General features: G+C 57.9%; 1 protein-coding gene across 1 annotated transcript in view; it reads right to left on the bottom strand.

Moving 5' to 3' along the window:
- PDE10A (phosphodiesterase 10A) overlaps positions 1–9189 on the bottom strand; it is a 138455-nt gene extending 129266 nt beyond the window's left edge. Inside the window, exon 1 of the mRNA XM_036317604.1 lies at positions 9065–9189. Coding sequence (XP_036173497.1) covers positions 9065–9113 — 49 coding nt within the window. The 5' untranslated portion in view covers positions 9114–9189. The remainder of the gene's footprint in view (positions 1–9064) is intronic.
- Positions 9190–18090: the final 8901 nt, after the last annotated feature.

The raw sequence follows: 18090 nt of genomic DNA, 5'->3' as shown, positions 1-18090 counted from the left end.
TGTTCTTTGGTTTTTCTCTGAAGGAGTGTAGCATCTCATTGGGAGAAGTGAAATTTCGTCTCTAGGGTTTTGGGAGTCATATGCTAAAGAAAGACTTAGGCCTAATATCATATTTTGCAAATTCTAAAATGTAAGTGAGTTGCTACCAAAAAAGCCAGAAAGGATCACAGTTCAGCTGCAGCAATGTCCACTGAGTGAACAAATGAAAAAATTACTCCTTCTCCACTCACCAGAAGGCAAACTCACTCCATCTCCACTCACCAGAAGGCAAACTCACTCCATCTCCACTCACCAGAAGGCAAACTCACTCCATCTCCACTCACCAGAAGGCAAACTCACTCCATCTCCACTCACCAGAAGGCAAACTCACTCCATCTCCACTCACCAGAAGGCAAACTTCCAGCTACAACTTGAGGGGCTCTCCCTGGGGCTGGGCAGCTCGCAGGCACAACAAGAAAAGAAGAAATGGAGTCGTGATTACACAAATTGACCTTGAACGTGAGTCATAATCTGGGGGTAATTTTTAGATAAAGGAACCTTGAGAAATGACCACTGAAACGCAGACACGTGAAAACACTTCCTTTCAGAACCCGCCTCCTGCCCGAACGCCCGTGTCCTGCTGTCCGTCTTAGAATGTGCAGAACATTCGCGTATGTGCTAATATCACTGCGTTACCACGAACCCTATAATTCTGAGGACTCTCAAGTCCCTTCATGAACCACATGGGGAAGCCCCTGGAGGACACACAGGGGACCCATCCTGTGAGAGTAGGACAGGCCCAGCGTCGAGTCTCTGTTCATTCAACCACGCCCGATCCACGGAGCACCAGCGGGGCGGTTTGCCTCATCCACATGCCCACGTGACGGACATCAGAGCCTCCATCATTAAATCAGTTCCCAAGGGGAGGATGGTGACGTCTGCTGCTCAAAAAGCAATAAAATGCCAACCTCCTAACACGCAGGTCCAAGGGTCTATAGAAAGAGGAACAATTGTAAAAGAAAAGTTCAGTTATATTTTTTAGTCATTAATGCTAACATCAGGATTTGTTCTGGAAAGGGGTGTGTGTGTGTGTGTGTGTGCGTGTGATGTTCCCTTAAAGCAACAGGTCATCCCAGACTGCCATGCCCCAAGTTGCAGATTTGGGTCTGGCTGGGGCTGAGGTCCATTTGTACTGAGTTCGCAGTGACACTGGGCTGCTGGTCCAGTGTCCTGCTACCACTTTTTCTTTTTTAATCCTCACTGGAGGGTATTTCCGTTGAGTTTCTGAGAGAGTGGACGGGAGAGAGGGAGAGAGGAGAGAGGTATATTTAGAGAGAAACCTCAATATAAGAGAAACACATCAATTGGTTGCTTCCTACACCCTGCCCGACCAGGGCTGGAGATGGAACCTGCAAGGCAGTACCTGCCCTTGACCAGAAATTGAACCCGAGACCCTTCGGACCAAGGGCCCAGGCTCTAACCACTGAGAACACCGGCCAGGGTGCTATCACCTCTTACACCAATGCAGGAGCCTATCGTTATTTCATATACTACCCGCCTCCTAAGCAGAGCACATTGTGGACAGGATACAGGCAGCATCTGTGAGAAACAGTTGTGAAATACACTCATTATTCACGCAGAATGGCTGAGCTGCAGCACCGTATAAAGGCGTGGCCCTCGCAGTCATGGTGGCTGCAGACTCACGGGCCGGGTTTGCAGAGTCTGCCACCCCCGCTTTCTGCCCCAACAGCCGCTATAGGGAGTGAGAGGCTTAGGGAGGGTCAGTGGGGCCCTCCGCCAGCCGGTGGCGATGTGTCATCTGCCCAATGCAATCAGCTTAATTGTTTGGAATCAATTATCGTCGTCAAAGGCGGGAACCTGGCTCAGAGAGCAGGGGTGTCACTCTGGGAAATTATGTCATGTGGCCGAAGCAGTCCCTCTCAGTCCGTGGTCTAGTCCTGGACTTGCTGAGCTCCCAGCAACCTCCTCAAGTCGCCAGACGTATCTGAACACCTTCCTTACTATCACCGGGGCCAGAAAGGTCCACAGCGAGGGCGGTCTGGACTCTGGCTGATGCCAGCAGGAAGCCACTGCCCCCGCCAGCTGTGCCCGCACCCTCGGGTCTGGGTAGGCACCCCTCTGATTTGCTCCTGCAGACACCCAAACTCTCCCCGTTCAGCCATGGGGTTAACACTGCCGTCCTTGTGGGCATGGACCTGCCTCAGAGCACAGCTCCCGACACAGTGTGTACCCTCAGCAACGTTTCCGAATGAAGGGAAGGAAGGGAGGGACGGAGGGACGGAGGGACGGAGGGACGGAGGGACGGAGAGAGAGAGGCTGCAGGTGGTGACAATAATTGTAAAGGAATCAAGTATCGGAGCAGGACACAGGTCTCCAGCGACAGGTGGAAGGTTGCAGCGTGGACAGAGAACAGGTCTCAGGACATGCTGAAGACCTGAGGCGGGGCTTCCCAACACAGCCCCCTGGGAATCGGCACGATCACGCGAGGGAAAAGCAGAGAGGAACCACATGCACACAGGCACATGCACATGCACACGCACGCACACACACATGACCCCGGTGAACCAGCTTGGCAGCCACATTTGTCGGCGAGTGTTTTGGGCACGTGAGACAGACGGACTCAGCCATCAGTGTCCTTAATCGGGATCCTGCTCCAATCACCTGAGGTGGTTTTTATCACAGATGACGGACAACTAAGCATCATGTCGTAACCAAATCTTTAACACTGAGGACATCGCCCGCCGCCTGCTCGCCGCCATCGCACACTAACGAGGATGCGCCTGCCTGTGGGGGGCGTTGGTCCAGGGCAGGACCAGGCTTTCCTTTGGGGAAATGTGTCGTGCCTGTCCCACCAGCCGGTCCCATCCTTGTCCTCACGCACCCATGTTCCAGGCCAGTTCCCCACGTGGGTGAGCCCCCTCCCCCGGAAGAGGCACCCAGGGTGCTGGACCTGGGCCTGGGCCGTGGGGCCGAGGGCGGGGCTCCAGCCCAACACCAGCCAGGCTGGGCCTGGGCGTCTCAGAGCCCGCGAGCAGGGCACACCAGGGCCCGGTGGGAAGAGCCCCCCCCCCAACCCCCACCCCCGCTCAGGGCTCCCTGGGGAGACGCCTGCACTGTGATGTATAAACCGTGAAAGTGGAATCCACCACAGGACCCGGGGTCAGGGCGAAGCAGGTGGGAAGGGAGCCATTAGGAAGGAAAACTGTGAGCGGGTAACGCTGAAAGGAGACCCAACCCACGCCTGGTGCCTCAGTGAACGGCAGAGGCACCCTTTTTGGTTTGAGGGGCTCCTTAGAGGGCGGGTTGGGGCCCGTGCAGAGGACAGAGCCCCGTCCTCACCAGATGTTGCTCTCAGGGCTGCCTGCGCAGGCCGCACCCATCGCTGTGTGTGCCAGAAGCGGCCCATCTGCGGAAGCCCCTTCTCCGCCAGGCGTGAGCCCGCCCTCCGACCGCTCTGCGCTGAGCCTGGGTCCCGGGACAGCACAGGCTCAGCCTGTGAGACTCGGGGCTTTGTGCTGCTCGCTGTGCCTGATGGGCCACGGGTGCCGGGAGGCATTTCCTGGTGATTTCCCCGGGAGCTGCGCTCACCCTCCCGCTGTACCAGCCCTCCGAGGTCTTCACCAGGGCCCTGGCCACGCCCCAGAGCCCGGCGACTGGTTTTGTTGTAAACATTAGAGTATTGGATTCTCGCAGGGACAACATTTTAAATAAGAGGGCAGAATAATACACCCATTTCTAAAGCTAAGGACCGTCATGTCAAATGCATTTGGTAGGAAGAGAAATAGTTATGTTTTTCTTTTCTTTTTAAAATTTATTTTTATTGATTTCAGAGAGGAAGGGAGAGGGAGAGAGAGAGAAACATCAGTGATGAGAGAGAATCACGGATCGGCTGCCTCCTGCATGCCCCACACTGGGGATCGAGCTGCGACCCAGGCCTGTGCCCCGACCTGAATCGAACCGTGGCCTCCTGGTTCACAGGTCGACGCGCAGTCATGTTCTTCAGTCACATCGTACATTATGTCGGCGTGTGTCCTTCTCTTTCCCACACTTTGGTCCGAGCTTCTTAGGGCAGCCCTGGAGAGGGCACTAGACCGCTGCCTTGGGGTGGGGACCCAGAGGGAAGCGCAGCGCTGGCACAGGGGGTGCCAGGCCATCGCGTTCCCCCGGCGGGCGGGCGTCCCTCACCCCACACCAGCCTCCCCTCCACACGGGCCCGCGGAGCCGCCTCCTCCGGGAGGTGCTGTTCTGTGCGCTCAGCAAGAAATGCAAAGCGGTTTGACGTGAAGGAGAGTGACATGAGTGACACGGAACGAAAGCAACGGTTCTTTTAAATGTCACACGATTCTCTGTTCAAAGTAGAGCACCCCAAAATAACTCCGAGCACGCTGGGACCCGCGTCCTCTCTTCCCCCTGCCGCCCCCAGTGCGCCCACACCCCCTCCACCTTCCTGCCCTGTCGGCACAGGTCCCCCCGCCCAGCTCCCCACGCTCAGGCAGGCTCTCTGGAAGGAGTTGCGCCTCCCTCCGCGGGACTGAGGCTTTCTGAACCAGGGAATCAGTTACCAATCTGAGGGCTCAGGCCGGTCCTTTAAAACAAAGAGGAGGCTCACCCCACCCCCATCCCCCGGTGTTTCCCTCTGATAAGAACAGAGGAATCGCCCGGGTTGGTGTGCTCAGTGGTTGGAGCATTACAGGAAGGGTTGTGGGTTCGATCCCCGGTCGTGGTGTGTACGCGAGGCAGCCGATCGATGTTTCTCCTCCCTCTCCCTTCCTCGCTCTCTAGAATCAATGAAAGATACATCCTAGGGTGAGGACTAAAAAAAAATAGAAGAATTGCCAAATGGAGAACTCGGTGGAGTAAAAGGTTTCTGCTCAGAACAAGCGCCCAACAGGCAGACGGACTCTAGAGACTGTCGATTCAACTTGACTTTCCCACGAGGTCCGTTAGCAAGAAGCCACTTCCCACGACGACGGTCATGTTTGGCAGCGATGCCAAGGGACGACCTTGAAGAGGGCCTTCCCACAGGTGTGACCTGCAGGCCACCACGTGCCCGGCCGCATCTCAGTGCGCCCGGAGGGCCTGCGCCGGGGGAGGGGGGGGGGAGAGGGGACCTGCGCCCCGGAGACCTGCACCCGGAGGACCTGCACCCAGGGGGACCTGCGCCCGGGGGGACCTGCACCCGGAGGACCTGCGCCCGGGGGACCTGCGCCCGGGGGGACCTGCGCCCGGGGGACCTGCGCCCGGGGGACCTGCGCCCGGAGGGACCTGCGCCCGGGGGGGGGGACCTGCGCCCGGGGGACCTGCGCCCGGGGGACCTGCGCCCGGGGGGGACCTGCGCCCGGGGTGGGGGGACCTGCGCCCGGGGGACCTGCGCCCGGGGGGACCTGCGCCCGGGGTGGGGGGACCTGCGCCCGGGGGGCCCTGCGCCCGGGGTGGGGGGACCTGCGCCCGGGGGACCTGTGCCCGGGGGGGACCTGCGCCCGGGGTGGGGGGACCTGCGCCCGGGGGGACCTGCGCCCGGGGTTGGGGGACCTGCGCCCGGGGGACCTGCCGGTGGGAGTGCCGGGAGGCGGCAGGGCAGGAGGCCATGTCGCACAGTGCTCCTGTCTATACTGTTCTTACTTAAAATCAACTCAGTTCAATTGTTTAGACCTGAAGTCCTGCTAAACAGCACACCCCCCACCGGCACTGTGTCTGCAGCGTAGGACGGGCGGGGTGCGTGTGGGTTACAGGAACGGGCGAGTGGCAGCGTGTAGACTTCACGTAGGGGCTACATCCCTCAGACCCGGGTTCATACCGAGCCTGTCCACCCACTACGTGTGGCTTTGGTGGAGCCAGGTAAGCTCAGTGTCAGGACCTGGAAGGTGACGGTGGCTGGTGCTGCCTGGATTCAGGGGGCGCTGCCCCCCTGCCTCGCCCCCCCAGCTCCGTGTGGGGAGGGAGCTGGGGGGGCGAGGCAGGGGGGCAGCGCCCCCTGAATCCAGGCAGCACCAGCTCCCTCCCCACACGGAGCTGGCCTGTTGCCATGCTGGGCCGTGACCCCTGAGTCGGCTTGTTTACCATTTTGTCCCAGGATTTGAAAACAAGCTCTCACTAAGTAGGCAGGAATTAATGGATCTTAATTACACCCTGTAGGCTGGCTGAATGCACCCAGATGAGCAGGCGCTCGCATCAGCCCTGAAGCCCTTAAGATGAGTCACCCCTTGACCAGGTCCCTCTTTGCTCAGTAATTGTAGGTGGAAGGAAGGTGTCTTTAAAGGCATTTAATTAGTAGCAGGACTCACCCTGATACAGAGATCTGATCCCGGAGCCCACGGATATGAAAGTGCAAGGGGTGGGGGCAGGGTGATCATGGCCTGGCCAGACCCCATCCACCCGCTGCCAGAGAGAGGACACCAACCCCACCTCCGGGTGCTGGGAGCCCGCGAAGGAGCCGGAGGGACACCTGTGTGCTCTCCTGGCATTCAGATCCAGGTGTGCTGAGAGGAGGGGAAGAGGTTTAGCTCAGATTCTGGGGCGTCACTTCATAGCAGACGGTGCACCGTGCAGTACAGGCCACTGTGAGGGAGGGTGAGGCGGGATTCAGGATGAAGCCTCGGGCACGCCCTGTGTCACCCTCACCATCACTGGCCTTGACAGAGACTCCTGCTCGCCCGCCAGCATGGGCCCTGCCCCCTGGCTCGCTGGCCCCGTCCGTCCCCACTGGCCCTGCCCCCTGGCTCGCTGGCCCCGTCCGTCCCCACTGGGTCCTGCCCCCTGGCTCACTGGGCCCTGCCCCCTGGCTCACTGGGCCCTGCCCCCTGGCTCACTGGGCCCTGCCCCCTGGCTCGCTGGGTCCTGCCCCCTGGCTCACTGGGCCCTGCCCCCTGGCTCGCTGGGTCCTGCCCCCTGGCTCGCTGGGCCCTGCCCCCTGGCTCGCTGGGTCCTGCCCCCTGGCTCGCTGGGCCCTGCCCCCTGGCTCGCTGGGTCCTGCCCCCTGGCTCACTGGGCCCTGACCCCTGGCTTGCTGGGCCCGTCCATCCCCACTGGGCCCTGCCCCCTGGCTCGCTGGCCCCGTCCGTCCCCACTGGGCCCTGCCCCCTGGCTCACTGGCCCCGTCCGTCCCCACTGGGCGCACATGCTGCATCCCAGGCCCAGGTCCCCTCCATGTGGGAGTGGGACGGAGGCTGCGTGAGAAGGCGGCTTGTTGACAGTGAGGACGCAAAGTCAGAACAAAATCAGGCTCGAAAACAAAACAAGAACCTGGCACTGAGACACCGACCCCTGAGAACACGGTTCCACACGGTTCCACACGCGGCAGCTTCCGTGTCTGCCGGAGCCTTCCACTCGGGCAGCATGGGAGCCCCCGGCTGAAACCTCTTATTTGAAAAGGAAGCCAGTGGGAAACCATGTCCATTTTACGGCCTCATTTCCGCAACACGCTTTCCCCTGAAGTGAAAAATGTTTCTATACTGAAACCTGACGGCTTCCCACACGCAGTGTGAGAGCTCTGCAGACCTTTCCCGCTGAAACTGGGGTGAACTATTTTTCAAATATATTTTTATTGATTTCAGAGAGAGAGTGAGAAGGAGAGAGAGACAGAAACATCAGTGATGAGAGACAATCATTGATCAGCTGCCTCCAGCACGCCCCACCCTGGGGATTGAGCCCACAACCCAGGCATGTGCCCTGACCAGGAAACAGACTGTGAGCTCCTGGTTCATGGGTCAATGCTCAACCACTGGGCTACACCAGCCGGGCATGAAAACTATTTTTAATGATAAAACCAAACAGGTAAAGCTTCTGGAAGTGGCCCTAAGGGCACACAGCGGACAAAGAAGCGTGTGTCCAAGAAAATCTACAGAAATCGGTAAAGAATGGCGAGGCCTGTGTATCGTCACTCCCTCCTCCCGGGAGCCCCTCCAGGTGCCGCAGCAGGAACACAGCAGGGCTCGCTGTCCCCCAGCCCTCGGTCACTGGGCTGCCTTCCTGGGAGGAGCAGACTCGGCATTTCTCATCCTGCCCCGCCCCCCCCCCCCGCACCTGTGTCCCAGGCGAGAGCAGCGGGAGGGGGCTCCTCTGCCTACCAGAGACCCCACTCATGGGATGAGTAACATGCTGAGAATACAGAGTTCAAACCACCAAAAGATCCTATCTAATAAAGAGGGAATATGCAAATTGACCATCACACCATAATGTTCAAGATGGCTGCGCCCACAGTGGAGGCTGAGTTGCCCGTAATGAGTCTTAACGAGCAATCAGCAGGGACCTGAGGCTGTGTGGTGCTGGGCCAGGGCAGGGGACTTGAGGCTGCGCCCCCCCACCTGGTGGGGCTTGACAGGAGACCTCAGGCCTCACCCTCCACCCCAGCGCCGGGCTGTGGGACCTCAGGCCATGCCCTTTGCCCCAGCGCCAGGCCTGGGGACCTCAGGCCACACCCCCCACCTGGTGGGGCTTGACAGGAACCTCGAGGTGTGCCCCCTGCCATGGTCTGGGCCAGGGACCTCCGGCCGTGCACCCCGCCCCGGTGCCAGGCCAGGGGACCTGAGGCTGCGCCCTCCACCTGGTGGGGCTTGACAGAGACCTCAGGCCATGCCCCCTGCCCTGGCACTGGGCCAGGCAACCTGAGGCCACACCCCCCCACCGAGCAGGGCTTGATGGGGGTGAGGCTGGTCAGGTCTTGATCTAGCCCAATGGTGGTGAGGCCAGCCAGGTCTGGGTCTCACACGATTTCAAGGCGCGTGTGGGTGGGCGGGGACTTGACTCTGGGTCCCGTGGGGCATCCCAGACTCTGACAGGAGGAAGATTTTCACATGCATTTTACTAATTTTCTTTCATCTCTGATGCTTCTATTATAGAGAAAGGGCAAATAGCAATATTAAAATATTTCCTCTAATTAATTCCCTTTTAATGTGCATGAATTTCGTGCACCAGGTCACTAGTGAAGCCATAAAAATATATGCACCGAACAACAGGGCACCAAAACACATGACGCAAAAGCAGACAGAATCGGAGAGAGAAATAGATAATTCAACAGTAACCGCTGGAGAGGAGGGTGGGGTGGGTCACACAGCAACCCGGGTACCTGGGGCGTGGCGGGAGTCCGGGGTGCCTGCGGCCGGGTCATCGCTCATCTGCTCCCGGGCGTCGGTCCTACTTCTCAGGGTCAGCAGGGCGGGCCCTCTGCTCCCACTTGTTGGTGTGAAGGGGAGGCAGCTGCCTGCAGGGACAACGGGACGTGGGTTAATGCCGGTGTCTCCGGAGACACCCATGGGGAGTCTCCATCCAAGGAGACCCTCTAGGACAGCTGATGGTGACCAGGGCCACAGCTGACCTGGAAGTGGGGCCCATACAGGCCCACATGGCACAGCTCCCCACTCCGACCCGGAGCCGTGGTGGCCAGGATCTTGCATCAGCTCCAACCCCCGCTTCAGAACCACTGGGGATGCTGGAAAATGTACCATTTTAGCAATTTTAAAGTGGTTGGTTCTGTGGCATTAAATGCACTCACATAGGTGTGCAGACATTACCACGGTCCCTCTCCAGAACTTTCCATCTTCTTAAACTGAAACTCTGTCCCCATTAAATACTCGCTCCCCCTCCCTCCCCCAGGCCCTGGAAACCGCCCGGAATTCACCTTCTGTCTGTGAGTCTGACTCTCTGGGAACGTCACCCGCGTGAGCTCATACAGCATGTGTCCCCTTGAGCCTGGCTTATTCACGCGACAACATGCCACGCTTCATCTGCGTTGCAGTGCGGTCAGAAGCCCTTCCTTTCTGAGGCTGCATACGACTCCGCTGGGTGGACAGACGGCCTTGGCTCATCCGCTCACCCCTGACGGCTGCTCCCACCTTTGACGACTGTGAGTCACACCACTGTGAACCTGGAGGCACCGCTCTCTCTTCGGCCTCCTGCCTCCATGTCTTTGAAGTCTTACACCCAGAAGCGGAGAGCTGGATCATGTGATGATTGTACATGGAAAGTGTGAGGAATCACCACACCATTTCCACAGCCGCGGCACCCGTCACATGCCCACCCGTAAGGCACAGGGGTCCAATGCCTCCATGCCCTTATTTATTTTTTCAGTAACAGCCATCCTAGTGAGAGCAGAGTGAGGCCTCCCTGTGGCCTCCCCGGTGATCGTGTCTCCCCGGTGCTTAGAGATGCTAAGCATCTTGTCTGTGCTCATTAAACTCTGTCCGTCTCCCTGGAGAAATGTTTACTCAAGTCCTTTGCTTTTTTAAAACATTTTTATTGATTTCAGAGAAGAAAGAAGAGAGAGGGAGAGAGAGAGAAACATCAATGATGGGAGAATCATGGATCGGCTGCCTCCTGCACACCCCACATTGGGGATCAAGCCGACAACCCGGGCCTGTGCCCTGGACAGGATTGAACCCAGGACCCTTCAGTCCACAGGCTGACGCGCTATCCACCAAGCCACCCGAGCCGGGGCCTCTGCTTGCTTTGTAATTGGGCTGTGGGGTGTTGTGGTTGCTGACGTGCAGTCTGGACAACCCCTTACGGGGATATGACTCACACATTTCCTCCCATTCCGTGGGGCCTTCTCGCTTTGCCTGTTGTGTTCTTGGGGGCACACAAGTCTTTCATTTTGATGAAGCCCAACGGGCCCTTTCCTTGGGTTGCCTGTGCTTTCCGTGTCAATCCAGGAAGCCATCAGCACGCCCCGAGTCATAAAGCGTTTCCCCTCGATTGTCTCCTAAGGCCTCTGCAGCCACAAGCTATTCCCGCCAGGTAGCTCCCAGATGACGTGCCAGAACACCGGGGTCAACCAAGGAAAAGGGGAGCGGCCAGTGGGGGGGTGCAGAGGGACCTCGCAGCACAGAGGCGCTGGGAGTACGGGGGAGCCCTGCAGGTGGGCAGAGCGGGGGGTGGGGGAGAGCTCTGGGGGCAGGACCCGCATGCTGAGATGGAGCGCCCTACGGGCGTGTGGGATAAGTCTGGGAACCGTGTGGTCAGCTGTGACAGATCTGGTAGGGCACGTGGAAACAAGACCACGGTGTCGCTGAAAAACGAAGCTCATGAGAGCAAGGCCAACACTGATTGCGGGGAAAGCAAACGCTGTAGAGGGGAGATGGAATTCAAGTACCCTGTTTGGCTCAGGCACGAGGAATATTGACAGGGACCAAAACACGCCAAGATACCACTCAGCCCAGCAATCGGATTGGTCACCAGGCACTGAGCTCACGGGGCGCAGAGCAGCGTGGCAGGGGGTGGTGGCAGGGGAGGTGGCAGGGGGCGACTGCCTGCCAAGACCAGTCCTCATTTCCATGACAGAAACTCAGCTGGGAAGTTGGCAAACAAAGGCCTCGCCGAGCAATCACAATGTATTATTCAGAACAAAGGAAATAAATGCCTAAAAAGCAGGAACAGAGGCTTGGAAGCGGTTGTTTCTTGGAAGCAAGACGGAGAGGGGCTGGGGGAGCATCTGTGTTGTGTTCTAAGCACTTTCACATGGTTTGATTTTCAGCAAGCGGTCACACGTACTTGGGGACGCTTGGATCCCTCGTGCTCCCATGAACTCAGCGCGCCCACGGTCAGGGTCACCCCTGATTCGGAGGTGGGAGCCCTTCCTTGCGGCCAGCGGCCCGGGAAGCACAGGTGGTTTTCCAGGGCAGACTGGCCAGAGGTCAGCCCTTCCTGCCTCCGGAACTGAGCACCGGCCCCGAGCCACCGGAGACCCCGCAGCAGCCCAGCCTGGGGAGGAGGCCTCACTGTCAGCACCCGTGAAAGGGGAATGGGGACGGGGAGGTGGAAAACCAGCAGAAATTCTCCCAAGATGGAGCCTCCCCCTAAACTGCCCCGGCAGGGTGGTTTAAACTTCTGGCTGAATGTGAATACCAATAATCAATAACATGCAGTGGCTGAAGTCAACACCAATCAACCCACCAGCCCGAGATACACCCTTGAATGAGGCCGATCTGCTGGCCTGGCTGGCCCGCTGCCTCGTGCGGGAAGGCACGGCCGGGCATCTCCGGGGACTCAGCAGAGGAGGGCTGTGGCACGATGCCATGGCGGAGAGGAAGGATGCTGCCAGGCCACTGTAGGATGAATAAACGGAAGTCCGGTTTTAAGAAATGGAAGCGGTCCCCAAGTCCTCTCCCGAAGGTCCCAGGAGGCCAGTGACCGTGTTCACGCGGAATCTCGGGCGTGACAAAGGGCAGCGCATGGGCAGTGTGGGCGGTTATCCGTAGCTAGCCTTAGAGATTGGAGCGTCATACAGAACAGCAACAGGTTAGCTCAGTGGTCGGCAAACTGCGGCTCGCGAGCCACATGCGGCTCTTTGGCCCCTTGAGTGTGGCCCCTTCTGCGCATGGGCCACAGAGTTTCAATCACACTCTACGTGCACGCCCACACGTGGTATTTTGTGGAAGAGCCACACTTAAGGGGCCAAAGAGCTGCATGTGGCTCGCGAGCTGCGGTGTGCCAACCACTGGGTTAGCCTTTTTAAGGGAGAGGGTTAAAGAGGATGCAATGGAGAAGGAGGCTGACTCTGTACAAAGCAGGACTTTCTGACTCACACTGAGCCCTTCGAACATGAAATGCGTCGTCGCTGTTGGGATTGGACCCCTGCCCCTGGGGCGTGGGACCCAAGGGGAGTGGGGAGCGTGTTCTCGCCGCAAGACCAGCTCCCGGCACGAAGGGTTTACTATGGATGCATTTCTGCTTTTCCCCTGAGACTCACACTAGGCAAGAACGAGTTTAGAAAAATGATTGATTTCAGAGAGAGGAAGGGAGAGGGAGAGCAGGAGAGAAACATCAATGATGAGAGAGAATCATGGATCGGCTGCCTCCTGCACACCCCCCACTGGGGATGAAGCCCACAACCCGGGCATGTGCCCTGCCTGGGAATTGAACCCTGACCTCCTGGCTCATAGGTTGACGCTCAACCACTGAGCCACACAGGCCGGACTGCACTCTGTTGCTTTGTTTGCTTCATGATATGTGATACTTTGAGCTCTGAATTAAGACCCAAGAAAATGCCGTAAGCAGGAAGGCAGACTCGTCCTCCCAGTGGCTCCGGACGGCCCGGCCGTCACTCTCATTTCCTGTCCGCACCCTAAGTGCCACTTACAGACGCTGACGTCCTAAGTGGTTCCAGATCCCCTCCGTGTCCACATGGAGACGAGAGCGATGGGATCCAGATGCTTTCCTGGCAAACAGGTCCCCTGTCGGGAAGGCAAGCGGGACAGGAAGGAACTCACCGAGGCCGAGACACTTATTCCATCCGAGGTCCCCGCGCCTGGGCACCCGGTGAGCACGCAACCCCCTCTGGGATCCACTCGCCTGCAGGGACGGGGACCGCGTCTCATACAGTCCTGCTCGCCTTTTGAAATAATTCATCGGTTCATTCTAACGTTTCTAATGCCTTACGGTGAGCACAGCCTATAAGACGGCACCGATAGATCAGAGAGCTAAGGCTTAATAAAATCCCCAAAGCAGCTGGAAATTCCCTCTGGGAGCCACGGGGGACGATCTTGTCGCCACAAATCGCTGGCGTTGGGACGAGAGGTTAGAATTGCACTGCTTCCCAGGGGCCCAGGGTGGCCATCAGGTGGGCACTGTCACCGCAGGTTTGTGGATTTCATCAAACACCTGCTTCACAATGTTTCTGAGTGGAACAGCGTAATCTTCACGAGTGTGTCGGATGGTTCCACAGCCTCCTCTTGGCATGAGATGAGCGTGAGCGAAGGCTGTGTCCCAGCCCGTCGGGGCCGACAGGAAGCAGCGCAGGGACCGCCTGGCGCCCGCCCCGCTGTCTGGAGAGCTAGGTGCCTCCCTCCCCACTAACCCTTCCACGTGTGTCACTCCCACCCGGCGTCAGAGGTTAGGGGTAACTCACTCTCACCAGGAGCTCCAGGTCACATGACCCTGGGCGTCTGTACTGCTACTGAGCAGCAGCCTGCCGGCCTCGGGGCTTCTGCTTAAAGTCTGACCCCAAACAAATAAGTGTGCTTTTGCCTCCAGAAGCTTCCTTTGAACCACACTTTCGTTGCACGCTCCGGTGCTGACGACACCAGGGCCGACCAGCATCTCAAAGACCCCTGCGTGCAGGACGGAGAGTGTGCACCAGTCAGCTCACAGCGCTGGCCCCACCCAATTCCGGGGGGACTTGGGGTGCAGGGCGCTGGCCCGACGCAAAGCTCCGTCTGCCGGCTCCCCTTGGAGCTGCAGGAAATGACATGCATTTTGAGGAATGTGAGCGTTTGAAGACAGTTGTGTGCGATTCCCACAGCAGTTTTCTCCACACTCAACGCCGCCCGGGATGGGGACCGGAGAGTGACACGACGGAAGAGGCCGGGATAAAAGGGAGGGGGTGTCATGGAAACATTTTGGGGGGGAAAGGGCATTTTTAAGCCAACCAGCATGTGGATGAGATAGTTGAAATGCGAACAGCCTGGAACAGGACAGCGGAGGACGGGGGCCTGGCCTCAGGGACACTCCGGGCCCCCAAAGGCACTGGTGTCCCCAGATGAAGTTTAAACCACTTGGAGGCGTGAACTGGCAGGGCCCTGCTTTCCTCGTCAGCTATATTATGTAAGAGTTACGAACATTTAATATAAAGAAAAAGAATTACCATTTGAAATGAGGCTAATTAAAGAGAGGTTAGAGAAAAGGGATATATTTAAACCTTCCCAGTGAAAAGTCAATGTCAGTGAAACTGAATAGCAAACTTCTTTAGATGGAAAATCCCGGGAACACAGCAGGGATGTTTTTTCATCCTAACTTTATTCTCTAACTGACAGACATGAGAGATAAAGGAAAATATAGGGATACTGGGATAAATTACCTACAGCAGTGGTCGGCAAACTGCGGCTTGCCAGGCACACGCGGCTCTTTGGCCCCTTGAGTGTGGCTCTTCCTAAGCCTTGGGAGTACCCTAATTAAGTTAATAACAATGTACCTACCTATATAGTTTAAGTTTAAAAAATTTGGCTCTCAAAAGAAATTTCAATCGTTGTGCTGTTGATATTTGACTCTGTTGACTAATGAGTTTGCCGACCACTGACCTACAGTATTCTCAGATACAGAAGGGTGGGAATCTGTTTTTAAAAAGGGATTGTGTTGGGAGGCATCTATTTATCTATATATATAAAAGGCTAATATGCAAAGTGTCCCCTCCGGAGTTCGACTGGGAGACTGGGAGTTTGATCACTCGCTATGAAGTGTGCTGACCACCAGGGGGCAGCACGGAACGAAGGAAGGCCCCAGCCGGCAGCCGGAAGGAAGGCCCCGATCGGCCCTGATCTCTTGCCAGGCCTAGGGACCCTACCTGTGCAAGAATTTCATGCACCAGGCCTCTAGTTTAAAGATGATAATAATAAAATAATCATCCCACATGTGCCCACCACTGGGGGATGGTAACCCAAGACTCAGCTGACATGGGAGCCCAGATGGGTCACCAGGGGCCCAACCGCGTGAACCCAGTTCCCGGGGATCATCCCGGCAAAGCTCTGACGCAGGTTTCTCAGACCGTCTGCTCGGCGGGGCCACAGAGATTCCTTCAGAGCTGCCCTTCGTCTGAGGTGCTCGGGTCCGTCCTCAGAGAGCCCTGCTGCGTGGTCATCAGCAGGAAGAACGCCCAGGCCCTTTGAAAGGGCAAACAGACCAGCCTCAGGCATCTGGTAACATACACGCCAGAGGCAGGGGACACGTCTGCTGTTTGTAATGGAAGAATCATCTCCGCAGCCAAGCTGTCTGAAGGCAACTGACATATGAACATATGAAAGTCATATATGCATGTATGTGCTTGGTAAACATGCCACCTGCATATGTTTCTTGAAAAATATCCCTGGAAGATGCATTCCAGTGAAAAGATGACAAAAAACCCAAACTCACCCAAACTCCAGACCGTAAACCCAGCAGGGACCCCGAGACAGGCAAACAGAGTGAGCGCAGTGCAAACCGTGCCCCCCAGTCTCCAGCACCCCCCACCCTCGCACCACCAGGCTGACCTCCCTAGCACTTTGCCCTGAAGCCTTTCCATGTCCCGGGCCCTGGGTCACACAGGTCATCCGACTGATCGCAGTGTCTGCCTTATCCCCACCTCCAGCGGCTACAGGGTGTGGCTCACAGAGATGACAGCACTGCAGAGCCCTGTCCCCACACCAGCCGCAGGACACACAGCCACACCCCAGAAACTGCTGGGGTCCCCACGCCAGCCGCAGGAAACACAGCCGCACCCCAGAAACTGCTGGGATCCCCACGCCAGCCGCAGGAAACACAGCCGCACCCCAGAAACTGCTGGGATCCCCTCGTGTGTCCCCCTGGGAGAGCCGCCATCCTGGGTCCTGCGACAGAGGACGTGAGCAGCAAGCCCGGCCTCCCAGAGAGACGGACGGTAAGGAGAGGCGGGAGGCATGTGGGCTGGTGTGGGGGCCGCACAGCACGGTCCCATGGGAGGCTTGGTGGGTCAGGGAGGCCGGGAGCCCCTTTGCCAAGCGAGCATTTGAACAGAGGCGCTACGGGAGCGAAGGAGGGAGCCCCATGACCATCTGGGGAGGAGGGTTCCAGAAGCATCGGGAGTCAAGTCCAGGGGCAGCAGTGGGTTAAGCCAGTGCCACATGGGCCCGGCAGTCTCCATCTCCATCTCTTACAGGAGCCGGTGGGCGCACTGGCTCCTCCACCCGGGGCCCCAAGGACAGTTCTTGGGGTGCTGCTGCCTGGATGACTAACTACCACCTACTCCACACCCCCTGGGGTCCGAGTGCCAGCAGAGGCACCTGTTCCGGGAGTGACCAGAACGCAGGCTCCAGGGTCAGACTTTATGCAGAATAGAGGCACGTGTGCCCTTCATGCCCAGGCCCTGCCAGTCGGTGCTGGGCGCCGGCTTCTCTCCCGCCACAGGAACCCTCACTGGCTGTGCCGTCCCAGACCCAGGACATTAAACAGCCGAGCAAGGCGCCCTCGTGTCACACCTGCCCCTCCGAGACTGTTCAGGACGGCCATCTGCTTTCTTACTATCATTTCAGGTTAGACAACGCCACCTTGGGCTGGAAGGGGGCAGCCTTCCCTGCGTTGCTGGTGGCACTTCTGTGGATGAGGCCACGGTACCACTGGACCTTCTGTTTCCCGCGTGGTCGAAGGTAGGTACCTGGGGCCTCACTTTCCATTAAACCAACTTTTGCTCAAAAGTTGGTTTCCAGGGTGCGCAAAGGTGTTGTCAGGATAAATGGCAGCGTCTACAGAGTGCTCGGAGTTCTCGCTAAAGAGCTCGGGGAGAAGAGAACATTAGCGCGTTATTATTCGCCCGGGCGTGGGTGGAATTGCAAAGAGAAATCATGTCAAAGATGGAAGAAACTTAAAAGTCTGAGGCTTTAAAAGGCTGAGATGATTAAACCACCCCGTTGTTTGACAGGAGAAAATTAAACTGTTCTCTTGTCTCAAAAGGCACGATGCTCCTTCTTCACTTACTGTACCCCACAATCTCGCTTCCCGCACCCACCTTTCCCTGGAGTTAAGAAAGTTCCATAAATGAGAGGTTACTGTGCAGACGCACCCGAAAGAGACGATCCGGTCCAGGAGGAAAGAGAAAGCGGGGCGCTTTGTTACAGCCACACCCAGAGTCAGGGGACGCGGAGGATCCCCACGCGGCACTCGTGTCCGGGCAACTTCCCCTCCTGTGCCTGTCGTGGCCGAGGCTTTGGGGCCACACTCGTGGGGAGGTGAGCTCGCCCTCTCAGAGGGGCAGCAGCTGGGAACCAGGACTCCCCCAGGGCTCCCTCCCCACGGAGAACAGGAATTAGAGGAGTCATCTGCCGGGAAAGGTGGACGGCAAGGCCCATATCGCCCCCTGTTCCCTTGGTAACAAGGAGGGTCTCCGAGAGGTAAAACCGGGGTGCCTGCACCAGCGCGGACCTGGGACCCAGGATCCACTGTGTCTGGAGAGCGTGGGACCCCCCCGCCCCCCTGCAGGGGTGAGGCGGCCTCAGGATGGGCACAGGGAGGAGACACCCCTGAGCCACCGCCAGAAACCGGGACGAATCCACTGGAGGGAACTTGCCACCACCCGCACCACTTCGCTGCCCACAGAAAACGACGTCAGAGCACAAATGACCAAAAATGACCAAACGGAGGGAAAAGACACGCAAG

This window comes from Myotis myotis, unplaced genomic scaffold (assembly GCF_014108235.1).
Source record: "Myotis myotis isolate mMyoMyo1 unplaced genomic scaffold, mMyoMyo1.p scaffold_m19_p_7, whole genome shotgun sequence".
NCBI classification, from domain to species: Eukaryota; Metazoa; Chordata; class Mammalia; order Chiroptera; family Vespertilionidae; genus Myotis; species Myotis myotis.
The sequence above is the reverse complement of the archived record's forward strand: the minus strand, read 5'-3'. Positions and strand labels throughout refer to the sequence as shown.